This window comes from Typha angustifolia, chromosome 12 (assembly GCF_048772165.1).
Source record: "Typha angustifolia cultivar Huaian chromosome 12, ASM4877216v1, whole genome shotgun sequence".
Lineage (NCBI taxonomy): Eukaryota > Viridiplantae > Streptophyta > Magnoliopsida > Poales > Typhaceae > Typha > Typha angustifolia.
The window spans coordinates 5,835,475-5,856,288 of NC_133250.1; the positions used below are offsets into that span (position 1 = coordinate 5,835,475).

General features: G+C 34.3%; 1 protein-coding gene across 1 annotated transcript; it reads left to right on the forward strand.

Annotated features, from left to right (window-relative positions):
• Positions 1-866: 866 nt before the first annotated feature.
• LOC140772090 (uncharacterized) lies at positions 867-19,129 on the forward strand. Its single transcript, XM_073113983.1, has 14 exons — positions 867-1,242; positions 2,261-2,391; positions 9,212-9,315; positions 12,020-12,086; positions 13,350-13,442; positions 13,531-13,695; positions 13,799-13,939; positions 14,040-14,117; positions 16,893-17,005; positions 17,082-17,142; positions 18,007-18,174; positions 18,292-18,393; positions 18,657-18,746; positions 18,819-19,129. Exons 1-14 carry the CDS (start codon positions 933-935, stop codon positions 18,879-18,881), a joined length of 1,686 nt encoding a protein of 561 aa, XP_072970084.1. The 5' UTR covers positions 867-932; the 3' UTR covers positions 18,882-19,129.
• The last annotated feature ends 1,685 nt before the right edge of the window (positions 19,130-20,814 follow it).

The window sequence follows — 20,814 nt, forward strand, 5'->3', positions numbered from 1 at the left end:
AGGGCCGTCAAAATAATCGAGCTTGGCTCGAGCTCGGCTCGATAATGCTCGATCAAGCTCGGCTCAAAAATAGGCTGAGCTGAGCTTGATCATTAAAGCTGGGCTCGAAATTAAATTCGAGCCAAGCTTGATCCCGAGCCGGCTCGATAAGGCTCGAATATATATATAATATGAGTAATATCAAACTAATATGAACTATCAAATCAAAACCCTTTCACCCATTTAGACTTTCAGCCATTATTTTCTGACACAATTATCTTATTGTTTGTAATTTATATTTTGGTTGCTTGTAGTTTTTTGATAAAATTATCTTTATTACTTGTAATTTATATTTTGGTTGCTTATAGTTTTCTAACCCATTTATCTTTATTGTTTGTAATTTATATTTTGGTAATATTTATATCTTTATTGCTCAGGTTCGAAAATGGTTTAAAATTGATAAGGCTTGAAATTGCTAATTGAGTAGCTCGTTTAAGCTCGAAATTGGCTCGAGTTCAAAATTAGCTCGGATTGAAATTATTTCAATTCAAGCTTGATCACAAAGATAGGCTCGAAATTAATTTCAATCCAAGCTTGATTAGAACCGGGCTGGCTTAGAATAAGATTTATGATGAATAGATCATTATTGGTTAGCACTAAGCCTAGACATGACGAGATTGAGAGCCTCATTAACTTCGTCAACCGGTCTTTAATTACACTAACCCGCGGATCACTTTACAAAACTCACTTTACGAATGAAAACGTATCCGTACTAACGCCCAACTGTTCAGATCGAAGAGAAGGGTGGATCACATAAAACATAAAACAGTGCCAAAGCACAGAATACCGCGAACATCTCAACACCTCGTTGTAGAGTCCAGTGACGACTCCTCTTTTCCCCGATCTATTTTTTCTATCTTCGCGACTCCTCTCGAGCTCTGCTCCACGCAACAATGGCTGCTTCTTGTGGGAGGAGGAGAGGTCGATTTGCCGGAGGAGGAGGAGGAGGACCAATGATGACGTCGATCTACTCTATGGTGGCGCTCGTGCTCGTCCTGGTCGCTTGTGTCGAGCTCGGAGACGCCGCCGCCGCCGTCGACGTGTACCGTCTGATACAATACGATCTCGCTGGATCGCCCTTCGGATCCCGCCTCGCCTCTCTTAACCACCACGCCGGCGCCTTCCCCTTCGCTCCCGGCGCCGATCTCTCCCGTACCGCCGTCATCATCCCCGTCCGCGAATTAGATCTATCTTTTCTCCGAGGTTTTCCTCTTTCTCTTTCTCTCTTCGTAATGCTGTTTAGCTCGTCTGATTTGGTTCCGCGATCTGATCTGATCTGACCTTCTCAGATGCGGGTGCTTGCTTGTTTGCTTCTATCTCGGAATCGTTGTAGAACTTCGAGGGCAATAGCAACTAGATTTTTTTGTCAAAATTCTTTCTTCTTGTACTTGCAGTGTCCTATGGAACACCTCCTTTAATTTTTTCCCCTTATATATATATATATATATATATTATATGAACCAGTGAAATTTGAGATTAATTTTCACTTGTCTCTTTATCTTACTTTATTTTGCAAATATAGATAACTTTATCAATCAAAAGTTGTCATCTTTCACCCTCTCGTCTAAACCATTCTCGTATCTAGAGTAGTTTTTGGAGCGGTTGTTCCTGGTCGCATTAGGATTGATGTCCAGTTGACCACCGACATTGAAATTTTGTCAATTCTTTTATATCCTCCTCATCTTTAAGTTGTGCTCTATCTGATCAACTTTCAGATGTTGATGTGAGATAGTGAGATATAGTTTTACTGGAGGTAATAATTTGGTAAAATACTTTGCTGATATACTATATTTTCTCCTAGAACAGTTTCATTGCTTAGAGGTTTTAGCTTTTTTCTACTGGATATATATGGCAATGGGAATGGATGCTATCTTGATATATACACTGCATGGTAGGTTGCCCTAGAATTCTTCTAAGATGTATAATTGGTATTATTCCAGAAGCATCAACAGCTTTTTACAGGAAATTGTTGTTGTTTACGTCCATCTACTTTATAGCTTTATTAATACAAAATCAAGCGGAATTTATGTGTAGATTTTTGGTGTAATTCATCAAAGGTTATGAACCTGTGGTTGTCAGTCAAGATGATAATTAATGTTGATTACTATTTGTATCATAGATACTCCTTTTTATATGCTTCTTTTAGTAAAGCAATATCTGTTCATATCTTGTCTTTTCTTGATGGTCCTAACTGCTAGATTCTCGTGATCCTCGTATTCAGATTATATTACAAACAGTAAGCCGTTGGGGGGCTTGCTACTTCTCCTTCCTCAGAAAATCAGTGAAAAAATTGGTCAAGTGAGAAATATATTAGCTGAGGTGGAACATTTACTGCTACATGCTAACATACCTGTAAGTAAAACAGTATTTTTAAAACTTTGATATCGACAATATGGTTTTCTGATCCAATTATAAGTGTCACTGCTTCTTCATTTTAAACTTGTTTGATAGTTATACTTGTTCAGTTTTGGATGATATTGAATATTCAACATTTTGGATAATGTCCTTTTATGCGATGTTACTTGATCTGTCCCATAAAGGGATAGTGCCAAAATTGTTGTCAAATAAAGGAGGTAGTATATTTCCAATTGGAAATATGTACAGACATGATAATTTACTATAAGTTGCTTGGTTGTGTTTTAAAGTAATTTTCAATATATTGAAAAGCAGAAAAGGCGGCCACCCCACCATTCCGCCTAGCGCTTGTCAAAGGTGGTCTGCCATTTTAGCGCCAAAAGGTGCTAGGCGGACTATGCGGCTCGATAGGGTGGACTGGCAGTTTGGCCCGCCAACCCACCTTATCGAGTCAAATGAAAATGTCAGATTATCAGTTAAAAAACTAAACCATTAACCATTATATAAAAACTCTCCTCTCTCTTCATTGCTCGCGTCCCTCTCTCTTTGCTGCTCGCTTCCCACTCCCCACTCTCTTTATCGCTAATAGTAAAACCCTAAATATTCAACCCTTTTTCTATCGTCATCTCCTGCTCTCCCTTTCACGATAAGCGGGAACGAGTGACGAGGCAGCTAAGGCGGCAGCTTGCGGTAACGTGCGGGAACGACGATGAAGGGGACGATGATCGGTAGCTGAGGTATGATGTCCACTATCCATTGTCCTCTTTCCTTCTTTCTCTCTCTCACTCAGTCATTCTCTCACAAACTCACACTCTTTCACTCTCTTTTTCTCTCTCACTCCCTCTCTCACAATCCACTCTCATTCTCTCACATCGGGGGATTTTGCTAGGCAGTTGTAGTTAATCTCTTAAAATTTTGTTTTAATCAGTTAATCTATTAGTTCTTAACTTTAGAATTATCTATCATTCTGTTAAAGAAATTAATTGAAGTAAATCAGTAATTATCTGCTAATCTGTTTAATTGTTTTAATATGTTAATCATTTAGTTAATTTAATTGCTAATTTATTATTCTTCTGATTGTTAATTACTTTAGTTTACTTAATTTTCTCTGCTTTTGTCGTGAACTTATTAATTGTTAATTTGTTATTTTGGTTGTGAATTGTGATTATGTTATTTAGTATTTTGGTTTAGTGTACTATTAAAGGGCATTATTACTATATCGCCCTTATATAAGAAATAATAAATTTAGATATACAAGTAACAAAATTAACAATCTTAATTATTCAAAATTTATTTTATTTTTTATTATTAGTATTTTATATTTATTTAAAGTATTCCTATATTAAAAAAAATTATATTTTTATTATTAAACATTTTTATATAACTTATTTATTATTTTGTATTTCTTTTGATTTTAATTCTGTTTATTTTGAACTGAATGTGATTAATTTTTATAATTAATATAATATAATTTAATGATATAATTTAAGTTTGAGATAATTAATAAAAGTTTAAAATAGTAACTGGCATTACTATTTTTCTTTATAATAATAATGTAATTTTATTTAGTTATCCCATATATAGTCTTGTATAAACCAAACAGTAGGTTAAAATTATAATGTGTTTAGTAATCCTAGGGGATATGTTATCCCTTGAAATAAGCCTAGGATGACTTATCCACTTTTATTTAATTCTACAACAAAACGCACCCTTAGATCTCTGGTGAGATGCTTTACAATCCTTCACTTTTGAAGAAGACAAAGATAATACTATAAGAGAATTGGTGACTCAGTTTTTCCTATCAAAATGCTGAATTGAATTTGATTTGTCAGAAGTATATCCAAGCATGTTGTAACCATTTCTGTCCTTTTCTACCTAGAGATTTTGGAATATTGTAAAGCTTATATTTGGATTCCTTGGATTTTATAAATAGGTAATTCCAAAAGTTAAATTAGGAAATATAAAAGGACAAGGAATTTCTTGGCATTCATTAAAAGGTTGATTACTCAGATAAATGAGCTACTAAGTTCTCGGTACAATTACACAAAATGACAATTCTATTTTGATAAATATTAGAAAAATTTGTATACAACACCTTGCTTAATAACGTAATTGTAGTTTATACCCTACATTTTTAATATTTATAAATTGAACCCTATAATTTGGTGAATATGTGTAGAAAACACTTTGAGTTAGATTTGAATTAACACCGTAAGAATATTTCGTTAAGTAAAGATATTTTATTTCTAAATTGACTAAAATGCTTTTATATCTAAAATAATTAAAATGCCCTTAGTATGACTTGGTTGATGGTATTTTCATAATTTTCTTAGTATAGTTAACTTAGAGATTTAATTGAGTTAACTAATTGATTTAACGATACGATATTATCTACACATATTCACTAAATCATAGGGCTTAATTTGCAAATAGTGAAAATGTAAGGTGTAAACCATAATTTCATTAAAAGACGGTGTTATATGTAAATTTTTTAAATATTAAATATATCACCTTTATGTTTTTAGATTAACTTGTAAATTGTTGATTGTTTTATCATGAAAATCCCCTATTGAATGTTTGCTTCTAATCCATTAGTTTGTCTAGTATCATCTGATTGTATCATAGCTACAAGTTTTGCCTGATCTTGAGTGGGCTCAGCTGAAACAGATTGGGGGATTGACCATAGCTGATCGGGATTCATGGCTGGAACTAGTCTAGTGACTAGTTTTGGCCAAGTATCGACTGGATCAGCCGATACCCGATCCATATTGGGTCAGGATCGGTCGTATCGACTAATCCCGCCCAACATGGCTATCCCTCTCTTTTCTCTTTCTTCTTTCCCCCTTCTTTCTTCTCTTCTCTATTCCGTCTATCTTTTTCATTTCTTCTCTCATCCTATCTCTCTCATTTCTCTCTCTAGCCTTTCACTCTCTTTTTCTTCATCTTTTTCTTTCTCTATCTCTCTTTTAATCTCTGTTACCACAGCAGAATTTCTGCTACAGTAATAGAGAGAAGAAAGAGAGTAGAGAGAGAGAGGGAAGAAAAGATTGAGATGGAGTAACGAAGAGAGAGAGAGGGAAGAAGAGAGAGGGAAAGAGAAGGGAGAAAGATAAGAAATGAAAAATAATGAGAAAGAAATTACTTTGCGGTAGTAAGATCGGGAGGAAGAGAGAAGAAATGAAAAAAATAAAATCAGAAAAATAAATTTTGCCTTGCATAAGAGAGAGAAAGAGAAGGGAGAGAGAAGAAAGAAAAAATTAGATTTTTTTTTTGCTTTGGTAGCAGTGGAGACAAAGGGAGGAAGAGATAGAGAGTGGAAAAGAAGGGAGAGCTAATTTGGTATTCATCAAAATTTTGAGTAAGTTAATGTATTTTTTAGTTTTTAGGCTTCGTATGTAAGTAATTATTATTTTCTTACTATTTTTCTCAAATTTTAAAAGTCTTCTATATTTTTAAATAATATTTAAAATTTTACGTAATAAAAAAATAGTTTGATTTGAGACAGATGGCTTATATTACCAATATAGTGAATATTATTTTTAAAAGTCTTCTATATTATTTTTTGGATGGCCGATTCTGATTCTGATACCGAGTTTTGAAATCTTGGATTATTTGATATTGAAAAGCTTTTGAAACAAGGTTTATTTCTTGTTTATTAAGCCTCTGAAATCAATAGTTTCTCCTTGGTAGTCTTCAACAGGAATTTTTGAGATCTATTTGATAAATTATCACCTTAGGAAAGAAATTACATAGTGAGAACAAAATTAAAGTGGTCATATATTTGTGTACATATACTCCTATTAGTTTCTCATTTAGTTTGTCTCAACTAGTTCTCATGTGACAACATGTTAAATTGTTTGGAACCCTGATTTGCACTATTTATTTTGTTACTCTTCTGAAACCTTTTAGCATTTGTTATGTTGAATATAAAATGCATATATATAAGAAGAATAGTATTCGAAAGAAACTAGAGAAGAGAAAAAAGTTTGTGCAATCGTAGTTCGCAAGGTTTTAAAACTTGGTATCGAGATCGGGATAGATTGGGATTCGTCGTTGGAAAAAATGATACGTATTGGTCGTTTGGTTGTATCGGATTGGACTATTTTTTATTTCATAAAATTCTAAATATTATTTATAATACAGAAAAATTTCTAAAAAATAATAGAAAAATAAGAAATAAATTATTCACATATGAACTTTATAAGGAAAAAACTCACTCAAAACTATAATTAATTTTGACTTGAATTGAACAAATTTTTTTACTCGTAAATTATTACTACAAAACAACATGAAGAGAAGATCTCTTCACTGTTGTTCTATAATAGTAAGAAAAGAGGAGTTAAAAAGTGGGTGGGAAAGAAGGAAAAAAATGAGAAAAAAAAAACTCATTTGAGTTTATTAAAGTGTGGTTAGCAAGAGGGGCTCATTGAAACGGCCGCCAAATGAACTCACTAAAGCATGAGAGTGAGAGGAGAGTGTGTGTGAGAGATAGAAAGTAAAAATTAAAAATTTGAAAAGAAAGCAGTTGATGACATCAATTATTATTGTCTCTTAGGTGAGATATATTTTAGATTTGACTTGAATCTTAAAAAAAATTAATGTCAACTGATGTTGTTGTTTTCAGCTGATACGGCTGAGTTTCGGCTGATACTGGCCAAATTTAACCGATATTGGATTGGTTATGGCCGATCCCAATCTAGATCGGCCGATTTTGGTGAGATATATTTTAGATTTGACTTGAATCTTAAAAAAAATTAATGTCAACTGATGTTGTTATTTTCAGTTGATACGGCTGAGTTTCGGCTGATATTGGCCAAATTTAACCGATATTGGATTGGTTATGGCCGATCCCAATCTAGATCGGCCGATTTTGGGATCCGTGTTAGTTCGTGAGTCAACACCATAAGAAAAGTATAAACCAAGGTGTGGATACTTGTGTAAGTTCACTGCTTACCCATATCATATCATTAAGTCTCATTCTATTCCTGTTGGTGATGGTTATGTTTTTTTTCAATTCTTGATAGAAGTTGGGACTATATCTTTAATACACTATGGATGTGGATGGAAGTAAGAGATATCATCCTGCTAGACTTAAATCGAGCATACATGAATCAGTAAATGTTTTCTGCTTTGACCAAGAACAGGGAAAACCCCATTAAGATGGAAACGGAGTTTTGCGAATTCTCCCCGGAACTGGAAGATCATTTTGAGATCTTCGAGCATATTCGAGGGTTCAATGTGACTATTGTCACTTCGGCCAACACAAAAGATGAGACTTTACCACCGTGGAGCGGCTTTTTGCTAAAAGATGTATGAGGAATGAAGAAATAGTCTAACCACTGAACTTCCTGTCACAAGTTTGATAGGATTTTGAAAATATTAGTTTCACTTTGAGCCACTGAAACTTCTTGAACTGGGTTAAAACTGGTATGGACCTGATAATTCTGGTCACCTTAGCTGAATCATTAAATCCACATATGAGCAATTAAAATCCCATCACTTTAAGTTGAGACCTCTCAATTTTCTTTCTTTACGTGAGGTAAGGCGACAAATATCTCTTAGCTATTTGTTTGACATATGAAATGTGAACGCCGACTATAAAAATTCCATTTCTTTGCAGCAGAATAGCTTCTTGCTAAGAATCAAAATCCTGTTCTTACTCTACATTTTGGTCATGTATGTTTAATTCTTTCAGTTATAGTGTGAAATTCCATGGGTGGGGGATAAAGAAAACAAGTAGCTTTAAAAGATATTGGAAACACGCAAAAACATGACCACTGATTTTTAACATGGAAAAACTTTCCTCACCAAATAGAAGAAAAATCCACGGATCTGAACATACACGGTATAATTTATTTCATTTAAACGCTAAAAACAAGATTCACTTAGAAGCCCCTCTAGACACACCGATGTCTTAAGTGTTGAAGTCCATATTTTGCTTGCAGTCTATTGCGATAAACTACTTTGTGATAATAGATTGCCTTCGGTTGATTGTTACCCTGACGTGGATCCATCATGCCTCAGTCCCTTAAGAGATGTTGAAGAAGATATGTGGTTACGGATAGTTTAGCTTCTCCAAAGTGCTTCAAGACATGCGGAAATAGAAAAACACTTGGACTTGAAAGAAAATCAACTCCTCACACTTTGGTAGAAAATAAGTTCCTTGAGGGGATCCTAGAACTCTCATATTAGATGGATCGATTAGATTCATTGTGAATACCTAAAAATCCCATATAGAGTGTGAGGAACATCTCTGGTTTGTACTAGGTGAATCTCCTAAGGAAAATTTCTGTCCAAATATGAAAAATAACTTTCCCATTTCAGTTCTATGCGTGCGGTTCGAACCTTGTAAGTGCAGTTTGGACCCAATTTATATTCCTTAAGTGATACATGTTGAAACTATGCTGTGGTTCGAACTGACCACATGCAGTTCGAACCGAGTTTGAAGCAGCTGTTGAATTAAGCTTCTTTTCACTTTGAACTTTAATCTGTTTGCGCTATTTGATCTTCTATAAGATGTCTTTCTTGACCTTCCACAATTGTTGCTCTCCACCAGTATCTTTTCTCCCCTCACTGGATCCTGAGGAAAAAAAATAATTAGTACAAACTTAACTACTAGTGCTTTTGTCTGTTACAAAATTATTGCATTAAGACAGTGTTTCTATTGATGTGTTAACCTTACATATAATGACTTTCAAAAATTAAGTTTTAAGTGATAATACACTCGTAATGCTTTTTTTCTTCCTTGATACTTCTTTCTATCTTTATTTCGTTGGTGCTAAGTAATTATTTGCCTAATTATGTGCTATTCATGCAGTATCCAGTATACTTTGCATATGAGGATGACAAGGTTGAGGCCTTATTAATGGATATTCGCAGAAGTGATATTGCTGGTCAGCCTGCAACTGCCACCACTGGGGGGTTAGTTATTCCAAATATTTTTTACAAATAGCAATATAGTTTCTAAGAACTTTTGATATAACCAAGTTTTATTTCATGTCTAAGAAAGTTTAAATGCTCTCACTAGAATTTGTGGATCAGTATGTGCTTGTGTTATCTTATGTCATGTTTAAGAGAATCTGCAACTTTTATGTGTCATCATGACTATGAGATGCCAGCTCTTGTTAAAATTGATGTATCATTCACTTTAAAACTTGCTATTTAAAAAGTTGGAATAATTATTCTTAACCCCCTAAACCATCATTGTTTTTCACATACACCCTGAACTTTTATATATCTACATAGACCCTCTGAACTTAAAAAGATATTTATATAAACCCCTAAATTCAGTGGTCCATCGTGGGGTGGGGGGTCTGTGTATGTGGAAAACGGTAGTAATTTAGGGTGCTAAATGTAATAAACCCTTACAGTTATTTATTATTTCAAATATGTCCAACTTCATCGGGCTAAGCTCTAGTAATGAAGCTATTTAAGTGGAAGGTGCCATAAGGTGGAAGTTTGGGAGAGCACAAGAGATTCAATTGGAAGCATTGAGGAAAGATGTATGTGCCTTAGGTGAAGGTTATTTGCCGAAGTAATAAGGATAGAAAATTGTTCATTTAGCCAAACATAATCAATTGATTCCAAGAGTGTGTTTCAGACTTCATAATCAATTGATGCCAAAAGAAAAAATCTCAGTCAAGACGAGATTGAAACAAGGAGAAATAAAAAAGAAAGCATGAATCTCTTTTTGGTGAACCTATGCCAATACGAATCTAAAAATAAAAATTTTGTTCTTAGAAATCTCCTATACATTTTGCTTCTAAACGAAGACAAGGATCTCCTTAAATCATATAGCAATCTAATGTATGAAAAATTAGTTTCAGCAACAGAACTTTTGGGCAGCAACAAGAATCTGAAAATTTCTTCAAAAAATAATACAGGCCTAAATGTCACCTATTTGGATGAGTAGGGGATAAGTATATCTGGATTCTTTTATCTTTATCTACATACTGTTCTACCAATGATTTTTTGTTTTTTAATATAGAACTCATTTGTAATTATATTTGTAGCAGCCTAGGAGAGGAAATGACTGGATTTAAGTAAGGTTCAAAATTTTGGGATCGGACAACCGTTTCAGCCACCGATATAGAATTTCGATATTAGACTATTTTTTAATTACATAAAAATTCTAAATATTATTTTAAAATACCGAAATTCTAAAATTTACATAATAATAATAGAAATAGATAAATATAAATTACTTCCATATATAATCTAAAAATTAAAATACTATTTAATCTTTCCCACTCAATCTCTCCCTCTCTGACGAATAATAAATCTCTCTTCTTCTCCCACTCTACTCACCTACCACGTCTCACTCCATATCTCCCTTTACTCTGTCAGTCTCCCTCACCTATACCTACCCTCTCTCTTTCTTTTTCTCTCACAATGCCTCTCCTCTCCTCGTGCTCTCGTACCTTCCCTCTTTCTCTCTCTTGTACATTTACAATAGTAGAGAGAGAGAGAGAGAGAGAGAGAGAGAGAGAGAGAGAGAGAGAGAGAGGTTGCAAGAGAGGAGAAAAGGAAAAAACAAAAAAAAGAAGTGAAAAAAGAATTATTGAGGTCATCAGATGTGATGTTGTCGGATCTATCGAAGGAGGAGCTAGCTTGTCAGATGCCTACTTCACCGGACCTGCGTGGAAGGACTTCGCTAGGCGGAGTATGGAGAGAGAAGGTAGGTGGTACTAAAGGGAGGGTTTGCTTCCAGTCGATTTGACCCATTTTGAGTGGTTTTTGGGCAATCCGGTCGAAACATGATCGGAACAGATTTGCCAAAACCAATCAACAGATTGGTTTTAGGGTGGGATTGGGATTGGCTGAAGTTGAGGACTTTTGATTTAAGAGGAGGAAGGATAAGCAGAAAGAGAGTAAGATAAAGGTAATAGAAGGACCAAAGCTACTCGACTAAAAGTAGAGAATGGATTGAATTAGATAAAAGAGGGAGAAAAAGAAATACTTCAGTTCATTGGATGAAAAAGACAGAACTAGAGAAGAGAGGGTTTTCTATAGTGTATGGAGTCTGCATACGGAATTCTATAGTCTTAAGGCTGGTGAGTCTGATTAATAAGGGTATATGGATCCTGTCTTAGGTAATACTAGGTTTGAGTTTAGTTAGCATTTCCTTTCATGAACAAAGCCTTCCTCCAAAGCCCTCATTTGACCTAAAAATTCAATTTCCTGTGCAAGTCCATGTTGCCAAATTCTCTTCAATCAATAGTCTTGGTGAATCCTGAGACACCTTATCAAAGAGTTCAAGCTCAAATTGAATAGAAGAGATTTGCAGGAACACCTATATGAGATTGGGGGTTAGATGTATGAGATCTGGGAGAATGGCTATATGATAGTTGGGGATAATAGATGTATGTGTTTAGGGGGTGTAAGTACTAACACAATACGGTTCAGGGAAGGTCATTGTAATTATCTGTATAATATTAAAATATCAGTTGGTATTTTTTTTGGGAGATATGAAATGTAAGTGTAGGTTGCCTACTCTTATCTACTAATGTATTCTTCTTTTTATTTGTATCTTTCTGCAAGTCATTTCTTGGTCATTAAATATTTCCTTGCATACGTGTGAACTATTTTAATGCAATCACATGATTGATTCTTGTGCAAATTGCAGCTTCAAGTTGGTCGTATCATCACCTGAACCTAAGAAAGTAACATCGCCAACAATCTCAAACATTCAGGTCAAGAAGTGCCACAATCTGTTGAAAAATTGCATTAAAAAAAATCTTGTTTATCTTGCAGCTGAATAATTTAATATCTGAGACTTTCTCTGGTTGATAGGTAGCTTAGTTATTTCTTTTGCAAAATAAAGCAAGCTTAGCTTATCAAAGAACGTAGTTTTTTGAAGTGATTAGCTGGTGTAACGTCTAAAAAACTGACTCTGATCTTGGTGGCATTGATGTGATTCATAGCAATAAAATTTTGGTTACAAGGTAAGGCTATGTAAATCTTGCCTCCTGTATCCTGTATTGCTGGGAGCTTCATGCAGTGGAGGACATTTTTTAATGCTCCAAGCCTCTCTATTAGACTTCCTTCTAGGGGATTTGTTGCTTATTGTCAGGGGCATAACTCTGATTCATGATTTAGCAGTGTTTAATTGTTTACTAGCTAAATATTTCTAATGAATGGGTTGAGAAAAGATCGCGGAATAATATCTTGATCATTTGTTTAAACCTTACCTTTCTATGTAGTTGTTTTTTTGGAAAAATAAAATAATATTCTGTTTGCACACTGCACCATATTTTCTTTCAGAATCTTTGGATAATGCTCTGTTTTATCATAGCTGGCTTTGAAATTCTGTCGGGCCTCTTGTGAGGTGTCGAACAGAGTTTGCAGCCACCTTCATGTTAAAGACTGGTACTGTTGTCTACTAATGTTCAAGATTCAAGCACATCTTACCATATAAAATGGGTGAATGCTTCTATGTTGGACCTTTTCATTCAATTGAACTATATTAGTAATCTCAAGCAAGTGCACCATTGTGATTATTCTGGCACATAGTTTTTCTAATATATTTTTCTTCTATCTAGAAACTCAACCCATTTCTATGGATCACCTAATACGGGCATATGTTTCCCTCAAGCCAAATTTCTAATAACTGTGTTGGCTATTTTTTTCATTGTAAATTATTAATTCACCAACTATTCTAAAAACTTTAACTTATTAGAGCACAGTAAGTTTTATTGTTTATATTTGCACTCTCCGTCACTTATGGGCTTGAGACATTTTTTTAAAGGTTCAAAAAGTGAAATTGACTTTTGTAGTTGGAGATTTTTCTATTTAATTGATAAGGTATTTCTGGCGATATTTGAATTCAGTACCTCATTCTTTAATACCATGTTAACTCAGTAAGTACTTTAAAAGTTTAAATTATTAAAGCGCGGTGGTTTTTATTTTTTATATTCTAAATAAGGACATCTAAAACCCGACTTCTTATTTCATAGGGATGGCTGCTGGGCTCTAAAGGAGAAGGAGATGCTAATCAGCTTCCAACCATTGCTATTGTTGCAAATTATGACACTTTTGGTGCTGCACCAGTATGAATTATTTTGCTTTTCAGTTTTCAATCTTTCTCTTGTATTTTCTTTCAGAATACCTCAGTGTCATTCCACTCTTCTGTTTAAGGCACTCTCCGTGGGAAGTGATAGTAACGGAAGTGGCGTTGTCGCTCTCTTAGAGATAGCAAGACTTTTTTCACACCTATATTCAAATCCAAATACTAGGGGGAAGTACAATCTTCTTTTTGGTTTAACATCTGGTGGACCTTACAATTTCAATGGTACCAGTAAGGTCAGTCCAGCCGTTTCTCTCTCTAGATCAAGGAACTATTATGTTCTTCATGAGTTGATAGAACTTTACCTTGTGACACATAAGCTGTTCTATTTCTTTTCAGTGGCTCAGAAGTTTTGACCAACGTGTGCGTGAGAGTATTGACTATGCTATTTGTTTGAATAGTATTGGTTCTTGGAACAATGAGCTATTTATTCATGTGTCAAAGCCTCCGGAAAATCCCTACATTAAGCAGATCTATGAAGTTAGTCCAGTGCCATACTATCCAGAAATTGGCTTTTATTTTCCAATTTAATGGAATCTATGAAATGATAATTGTTCTCTTGATGAACTACCTCTGGCAGAGCTTTTCAGATGTTGCTAAGGAGATGGGGGTTACGCTTGGCTTAAAACACAAGAAGATAAATGTCTCGAACTCACGAGTAAATATCTGCGCTACATTTTCCCTCAATTTTTACTGCATCAGAAACATTTTTTATATGTCAATCTATAGAGTTTTAATCTAGTATTTAATAATCATTTAATTGCGTGAAACATGTAGAATAACACCATTAATATGTAGCAAACCATGTTCTTGTGGTTAGAAGTGCTTCTCTACTTTATCGTATGAACTTCCACTTTTTTTTCATTTTCCTATGTTCTGTATCTGGAATTTTGATAGAATTGTTTTCTGAATTCCACGGTAATATCTGGAGGTCAACTAGCTGTAACGGATAAAATAAAGATCTTTGACAAAGTTCCTGACGTTCAATTGGATCATAAATTAAATGAAGACAGTATTATGATTTTGTGGAATCTGCAGATATGTCTCGACATTGCATCAATAGGACATGCTATCCAATGATTTGTGGCTAATACTCTGACCTATGCCACTTATCCTTTCTCCCATTTCTTTTTTCCTGTCTTCTGTATCTTTCCTGGAGTTTTGATAATATTTTGCACTGATTGCACTGATTTTTGAAGCTCGACTAGCTCTGTGAGAGATATAATAATCAGGAGAGTTGTCATTACTTGATTTACATCTGAACATACAGATGCCTTCCTAGGTTTACATAAGTTATCATGTCCAATAGATTTTCATCTTTTGAAGTTACGTATGTTGGGTGAAACATAATTCTAACTCTAGAAATAATGAAATATACAAATTCTTTTGTGGTGCCAAGGAAATTCCCTGTGTCAACTATGTATGGCTGACGCAATACGTAGAACTACTTTGGGTTTTTTGAGATACAAGCCCACAAGGATCTGCTAAATAAGTTTGATCGGAAATCAGAGATCATCTACTTTTCGCTCTTTATTACTTTTCTTAATTGTATTTTATCAGCTATTAGCCAATCTTGAAATTTGTTCTTTGAGTTGCCTTCTTGCTTTGGATTCTGAATTATCCAGATCACATCTTGAAAGAGAAAATATTATCGTGGCAAAGGAACCTCTATAAAGATAAGAATAGAATCAAAATTAACAACGTAGTACTTCCTAATTGATTAAGTCCTTAACCTGAACCCTACTACTGATATCTAGGTGGTAGCTTGCAAAATTTCTGTATTGTTGTGTTTTGATACTACTAGCAGAGCAGCAGAGGTCAAACTTGTAGCCTCATTAGATGATTGTGCAGCCATAGAGGATCCATAGAGGATTTAGCAGCAGGAATAGTAGTAAATAGCCCTATCCATAGCATATCTGAGCAGAAACAAAAGGGAAATACAAGTAGTAAACAATCCTATTCACAGAAGATCTAAACAGAAACAAAAGGGAAATGCAACAGGGGAAAAGAGGCATTGAGAGAGAAGTCTGTTAGGAGGGGAAATACAGCAAAAATACAGTAATAAACAACCCTATATAGAGGTCTGTAAGGAGAAGATTAGAGGAGTAATGTGAGAGATGAGGAAATCTTACAGCTTCTCTAATCTAAAAAATTAAAAATCGTGAGATGTGGAAGGAGAAAAGAGATGTTTTGGTAGAGAAGAAAATGTACTTGACAGTTCTAGAAACTGCTTCTCTTATGGACTGCACAACAGCTTATGCAGAGGGAAAGACAAAGGAGTTGAGAGAGGTTTAGGGTTTAATTTTCGGAGCCTTATGGGAATTCCACTAGTTGAGAGGAAGCTCAAAGGAGTCCGAAGGCTTGTTGGGAGGTCCAAAGAGCTAGGCAGTCCACTAATGGATCCAACCATGCTAGGTTAAGCTAACCTAAACGTACCAAATCCAAAATGGTTACCTGGCCTAGTGACCAATTGAAAGGAAAATGGTGTGACCACAACATAGTGCTGGCATCCCATTAACCTTAGGAATTTGGCTTTCTTAGCACAAACAATTGTAAGTAAATAGGTAGATCAAAATGTAACGGAAATTAATGAACAATGATCACATCAATGATATGAATCATGTGATGATTACGATGCGATGTACAAAACATGCACAAGAACACGCTCCCTAAACCACTGTCCAAAAAGAACAGAATGAAACTTGTAAGTTAGAAGATTTTCTGTGATGACTGGTGATGATTCCCATTGGCTGAGGCATCCCTAAATTCAATACGTGAACTTTAATTTGATGAGCCATTATCGTTATAGTATCTTGGGTTTCTCTTATTTTCTTAACCTTAAGTTATCAAATTTTAGTAATCAAATAACACATAAATCATATAATGAATTCAACTAAGGCACACTAATACTTTCTAGATGTGGTTAAGGTAAGTTATACTTCTTCATACTGCTACTATTCTCAGTTGTATGGTTTTATGGCATCTCCAGAATGGTAAGAGCAAATCATCTTGTGGATTGGAAATTGCTCTTTAAGTATGTCTAATAGATGGAGTAATATTCCTGAAAAGCTACATAACCTAACCAATAGGAACAGTAATGCATGGCTTGAATTCTGAAGCATGTCTTATTTCTTGAATTATTATTCAAAACTATTTGGAAGACCTACCCCCATAAGGTAAAAAAGAGCGTCGCAATGCATGAAGCTGTTACATACAGGAGGTATGTGCTAGTTACCCTCATTTCTAAATAGGTTTTCCTAAAACTTGAATCCATGACCTCTTGAATGCGAAGTCAAGCCTTATCATTACACCAAGTGACCCCTCGATCTTTCTTCATCATAATTGTAGGAATTTTTTTGTTTGTCATTTTGTTTTGTATTATGATATTGTATCTTGTAAGTTTTTAAAGAGTCAATATCTGAAACTGTTATAGGTAGCTTGGGAGCACGAACAGTTTTCGAGGTTTAGAGTGACTGCAGCAACTCTTTCTGAGCTTTCTGCTCCAACTGAACTTTTACAAAGTGCAGGTGGTCTGCATGACACAGGGTAATGTCTTGTGAATCTTTTTCTCTTTTCTGAATTTAAAAATCCCCTTAATTAAAGCTTGAGACTTTTTCTACAGGAAATTGGTAGATGAAAAGGCACTATATAGAAGTGTCAAATTAGTTGCTGAGAGTCTTGCGGTAAGAAATAGCTCTTTTTCTTTCTTGTCAGTTTGCATATGCATTTTATCTGAATTCTATTTCAATTAATGAGACTAGAGGTATGTTTTTTCGAATTGCATTAGCACACTCCTTTAGTATTTGCATCTTTAGTTTGTGCTAAAATTCATTAAAGAACTCTTTTTGGTTATATTTTGATGGTTTGTTTCTCCTGCTTTTTGTTATAGTACCTTCATACTAGAAGAATTTTGTGACACAGAGGCATGCATCCAATATAACACACAGTGCTTCTCTTTACTTTCATGAAAGATCTGAATTAACGTTTTGATCATCAGTTCATCACTCTATGCTACTTCAGGGATAGTTTCTTGCATTAAGGAACAATATAGTTAGAGAAAATCTTTTACTGCTTTCTTATGCAGTTATCAGGGAATGAATTTACTGTGAATAACTATTTATTGGCCTCTACCAAGAAGTTGAACACGAAAACTTTACATGTGCGGCAAGCATGCTCCAAACCAGTTGATTCTGTCCATTGCAAACCTGATTTTATGTAGAAAGTCATTGAGAGTCTAATTGAGACATGTAGCTATTATCCGAATCAGGAATTCATGAGACCAATAGCTAGAGCCATGAGAAAGGTGTAATTTGAACTAGGTTTGGTAAATCTATCAGATAACAAGCTCTTGAATTACCTTATCCTTGTTTGTCCATGGGCTGGATGGTCCCACCTTATCCCCACCTCTTGCAACAGAGTTGTCGACACTGTTGCTATCTCACAGAATAACAACAGTGCCCTGAATGCAATCTACAACTTACATTACATTTTTTTTGACATTGTTGTATTGCTTTTTAAGTTTCAAAGGACTGATCTCTGTTGTGCAGAGGCATATTTATGGGCATCAAGGAAGGAACATCGATATTTTTGCAGATAATAGTAACTTGGCTGTAAATCCTCATTACATAAGCTCATGGTTGAATCTATTGTCACGAACACCACGAGTGGCACCATTTCTTTCTAAGAATGATCCATTCATAGCTGCACTACAAAAGGTTCTACTGCTTCTCATCTCTAAATTTCTGCTGAATGTCTGACTATTTATCATCTCTTGTGTGCTACTCAAGATGGATATTTTCTGTTAAGTGAAGTTTGTTTTCTTTTGGTGACAGGAATTATCTGAGCATACAGTAGAGGTGCATGTACAACATGAGGTGCTTGATGGGATTTTCACTTTCTATGATTCAACAAAAGCAAGACTAAACGTTTACCAGGTATTATGAGTATACTACTAGGCTTGTTTCCTACCTGGATTATTATTTTAAGGTGGTAAACCCCTTTAGTTTCAAGTGATTAATGATGCTGTACTTCACTGACTTTTTGTTATACTTTTACGACTAAACTTCAGAATCATAATAATGAATCTGAGTCCTCATTATCATTAACTGCTTTATTAAACTTTATTCTCATTATCATTATCTGCTTTATTCAGCTTTATTATTTTTAAGAGCAATTTATGAATGATTTTGAGTTGCAGGTTGCAGGTGTTACATTTGACCTTCTGTTTCTTCTTGTCCTTGGGTCTTATCTAATTATTCTCTTCAGTTTGCTCGTAATTACCACAAGGGTATGTAAATTTGCTTTCTGGGTTTTTCTTTTAGCAATTTCATATTATCTTTACAAGGATCTTTCTCCACAGGGTCTTGATGATCTCATCAACATTTTCCGGCGTCCTCCCTCACGTAAATCCAAGGCAGTGTAGGACATTGTTGCAGTTCGTAAACATAGAAGGCAGAGAGAAACCCTAGTCGTCCATATCAAGTAGATTAGTGATCTGAAGGATTTTGCAAGGGAGATGGGGTAAATTTTGTCACCCACAATCCACAAATCTATTTGTGCGAAATTTGTTTACATTTGACAGCTGTAGTACATTTATTTTTGAAGGTAGCATTGATTAAACTAGCCTGTAACTTTGTTGCATTGGTAGTAAATAGAGGAAAATTTTTCCCAGAGGACACTTAGACTTTTCTGACTAATATCTATTATTTTTGTTATTTATCCTTTTATCCCACATCCATGGATGTGAAGATGAACTACCTGCGTAAGTCCTCTATGTTTCCAATCAGATGACCTTGTAGGAAACACCTATGCTGTCGGTAATCGAGAAAAAACTTTGGTGTTAGCTGAACTAAGCTACTGACAGCTGCCATTCTTTACGTTCCTAGAGAAATTTAAGTCCCTGTTAAAGAAATAATAGTGGAATAAGTATAATTATTTTAATTTTTAATATCAGAAGAAAAGTGCTGATATTAGTATAAGTTATTATAATATTTAGTTTAATATTAGTATAAGGAGTAATAATTACATTTGATACGATATTAGTTAATATTAAAGTATTAAAAAATAATAAAATTATATTGAGAATTGGTGATGTTTTAAATCAAATGACTTAAATATCGTTGACTATGTTAAAAGTAGTTGTAATAGTATTTTTTTCTAAAATAATGTTATCTTTTTGTTATAAATATAGGATTAAAATGCTTTGTATATCTACATTAAATATAAATGCGGACTTATAAATACATAGTAGTGCGTAGTAGTGTGTCACAGTGCATAGCAGAACTTGGTAGTGCATGACAATCCATTTGCTATAATACAGTGATAATGCAATGCGTGGCAATGCGCTGTAATACATGACAATACAATAGTTATGCAGTGCGTGGCAATACGTTATAATGTATGGTAATACGTTGCAGTATGTGGTAATGCATTATGGTGCATGATAATATTGTGTCTATATAGTGCGTAACAATGTGTTGTAGTGCGTGGCAATATGTTGTAGTGCGTGCCAATGGGCTGCAACTAATATTTATATGATATGACTGACTTTTAAAAAGAAGAGAGAGAAGAGAGATGGAATCTCAACTATAGCTGAGATGATATGTAATTAAGTGATGTCTAATCTAAGAACAATATAGTAATTATGGGTTATTATTAAAATATTTTTAAAAAGTTGGATGGAATTAGATGAGAGAGAATGATGAATTATTATATTAGAATAAGCTAAAATATTTAGTTACTATACCATAATAAGAAGCTTTATTTTAAATAAGCTTATTTTTAATCCACAATAGTGTAATGCGGCTAAGAATGTTTGGGATATCGACCATCCGAACTAGTACAAATATGTGCAAAATGTTTGTTTCCTCGGTTCACATAGTACCGAGCTAATCATTATCTAGTCAATACTTTTTAACTAACAAGATGTCTCTTAAGCCTTTTTTAAGTTTTATTTACTTAAATGTTCTGCAACTCAAACTTAATACCAAAATGGATAGGTAAATATTGATAAGTTCAACGTTTTATTTTTAAATAGAAATGTCGAAAAGTTTATTTAGAACACTAAACTATTTAGTATTTTATATATAGAAAATACTGAAGAGTTGAGTGTTTTATTGAAAAGAACTGAAAAAAAAGTGCAAAGTAAAATTTGAAAGAGCTACGGTCTCTTTTCTACGATTCTGAGCGCAATTGGCTTCGAGAAATAATTATGTCATTCTAACTTATAGAACTTTTTCATATCTTCACAATTATATATTTTATAACTAAAATGGATAATCGAGCACAAAATTATGACGTTAGAATTTTTTTTAACTCTTATCTTTCTCGTTTAGTGTTTTAACAATAAAAAAAAA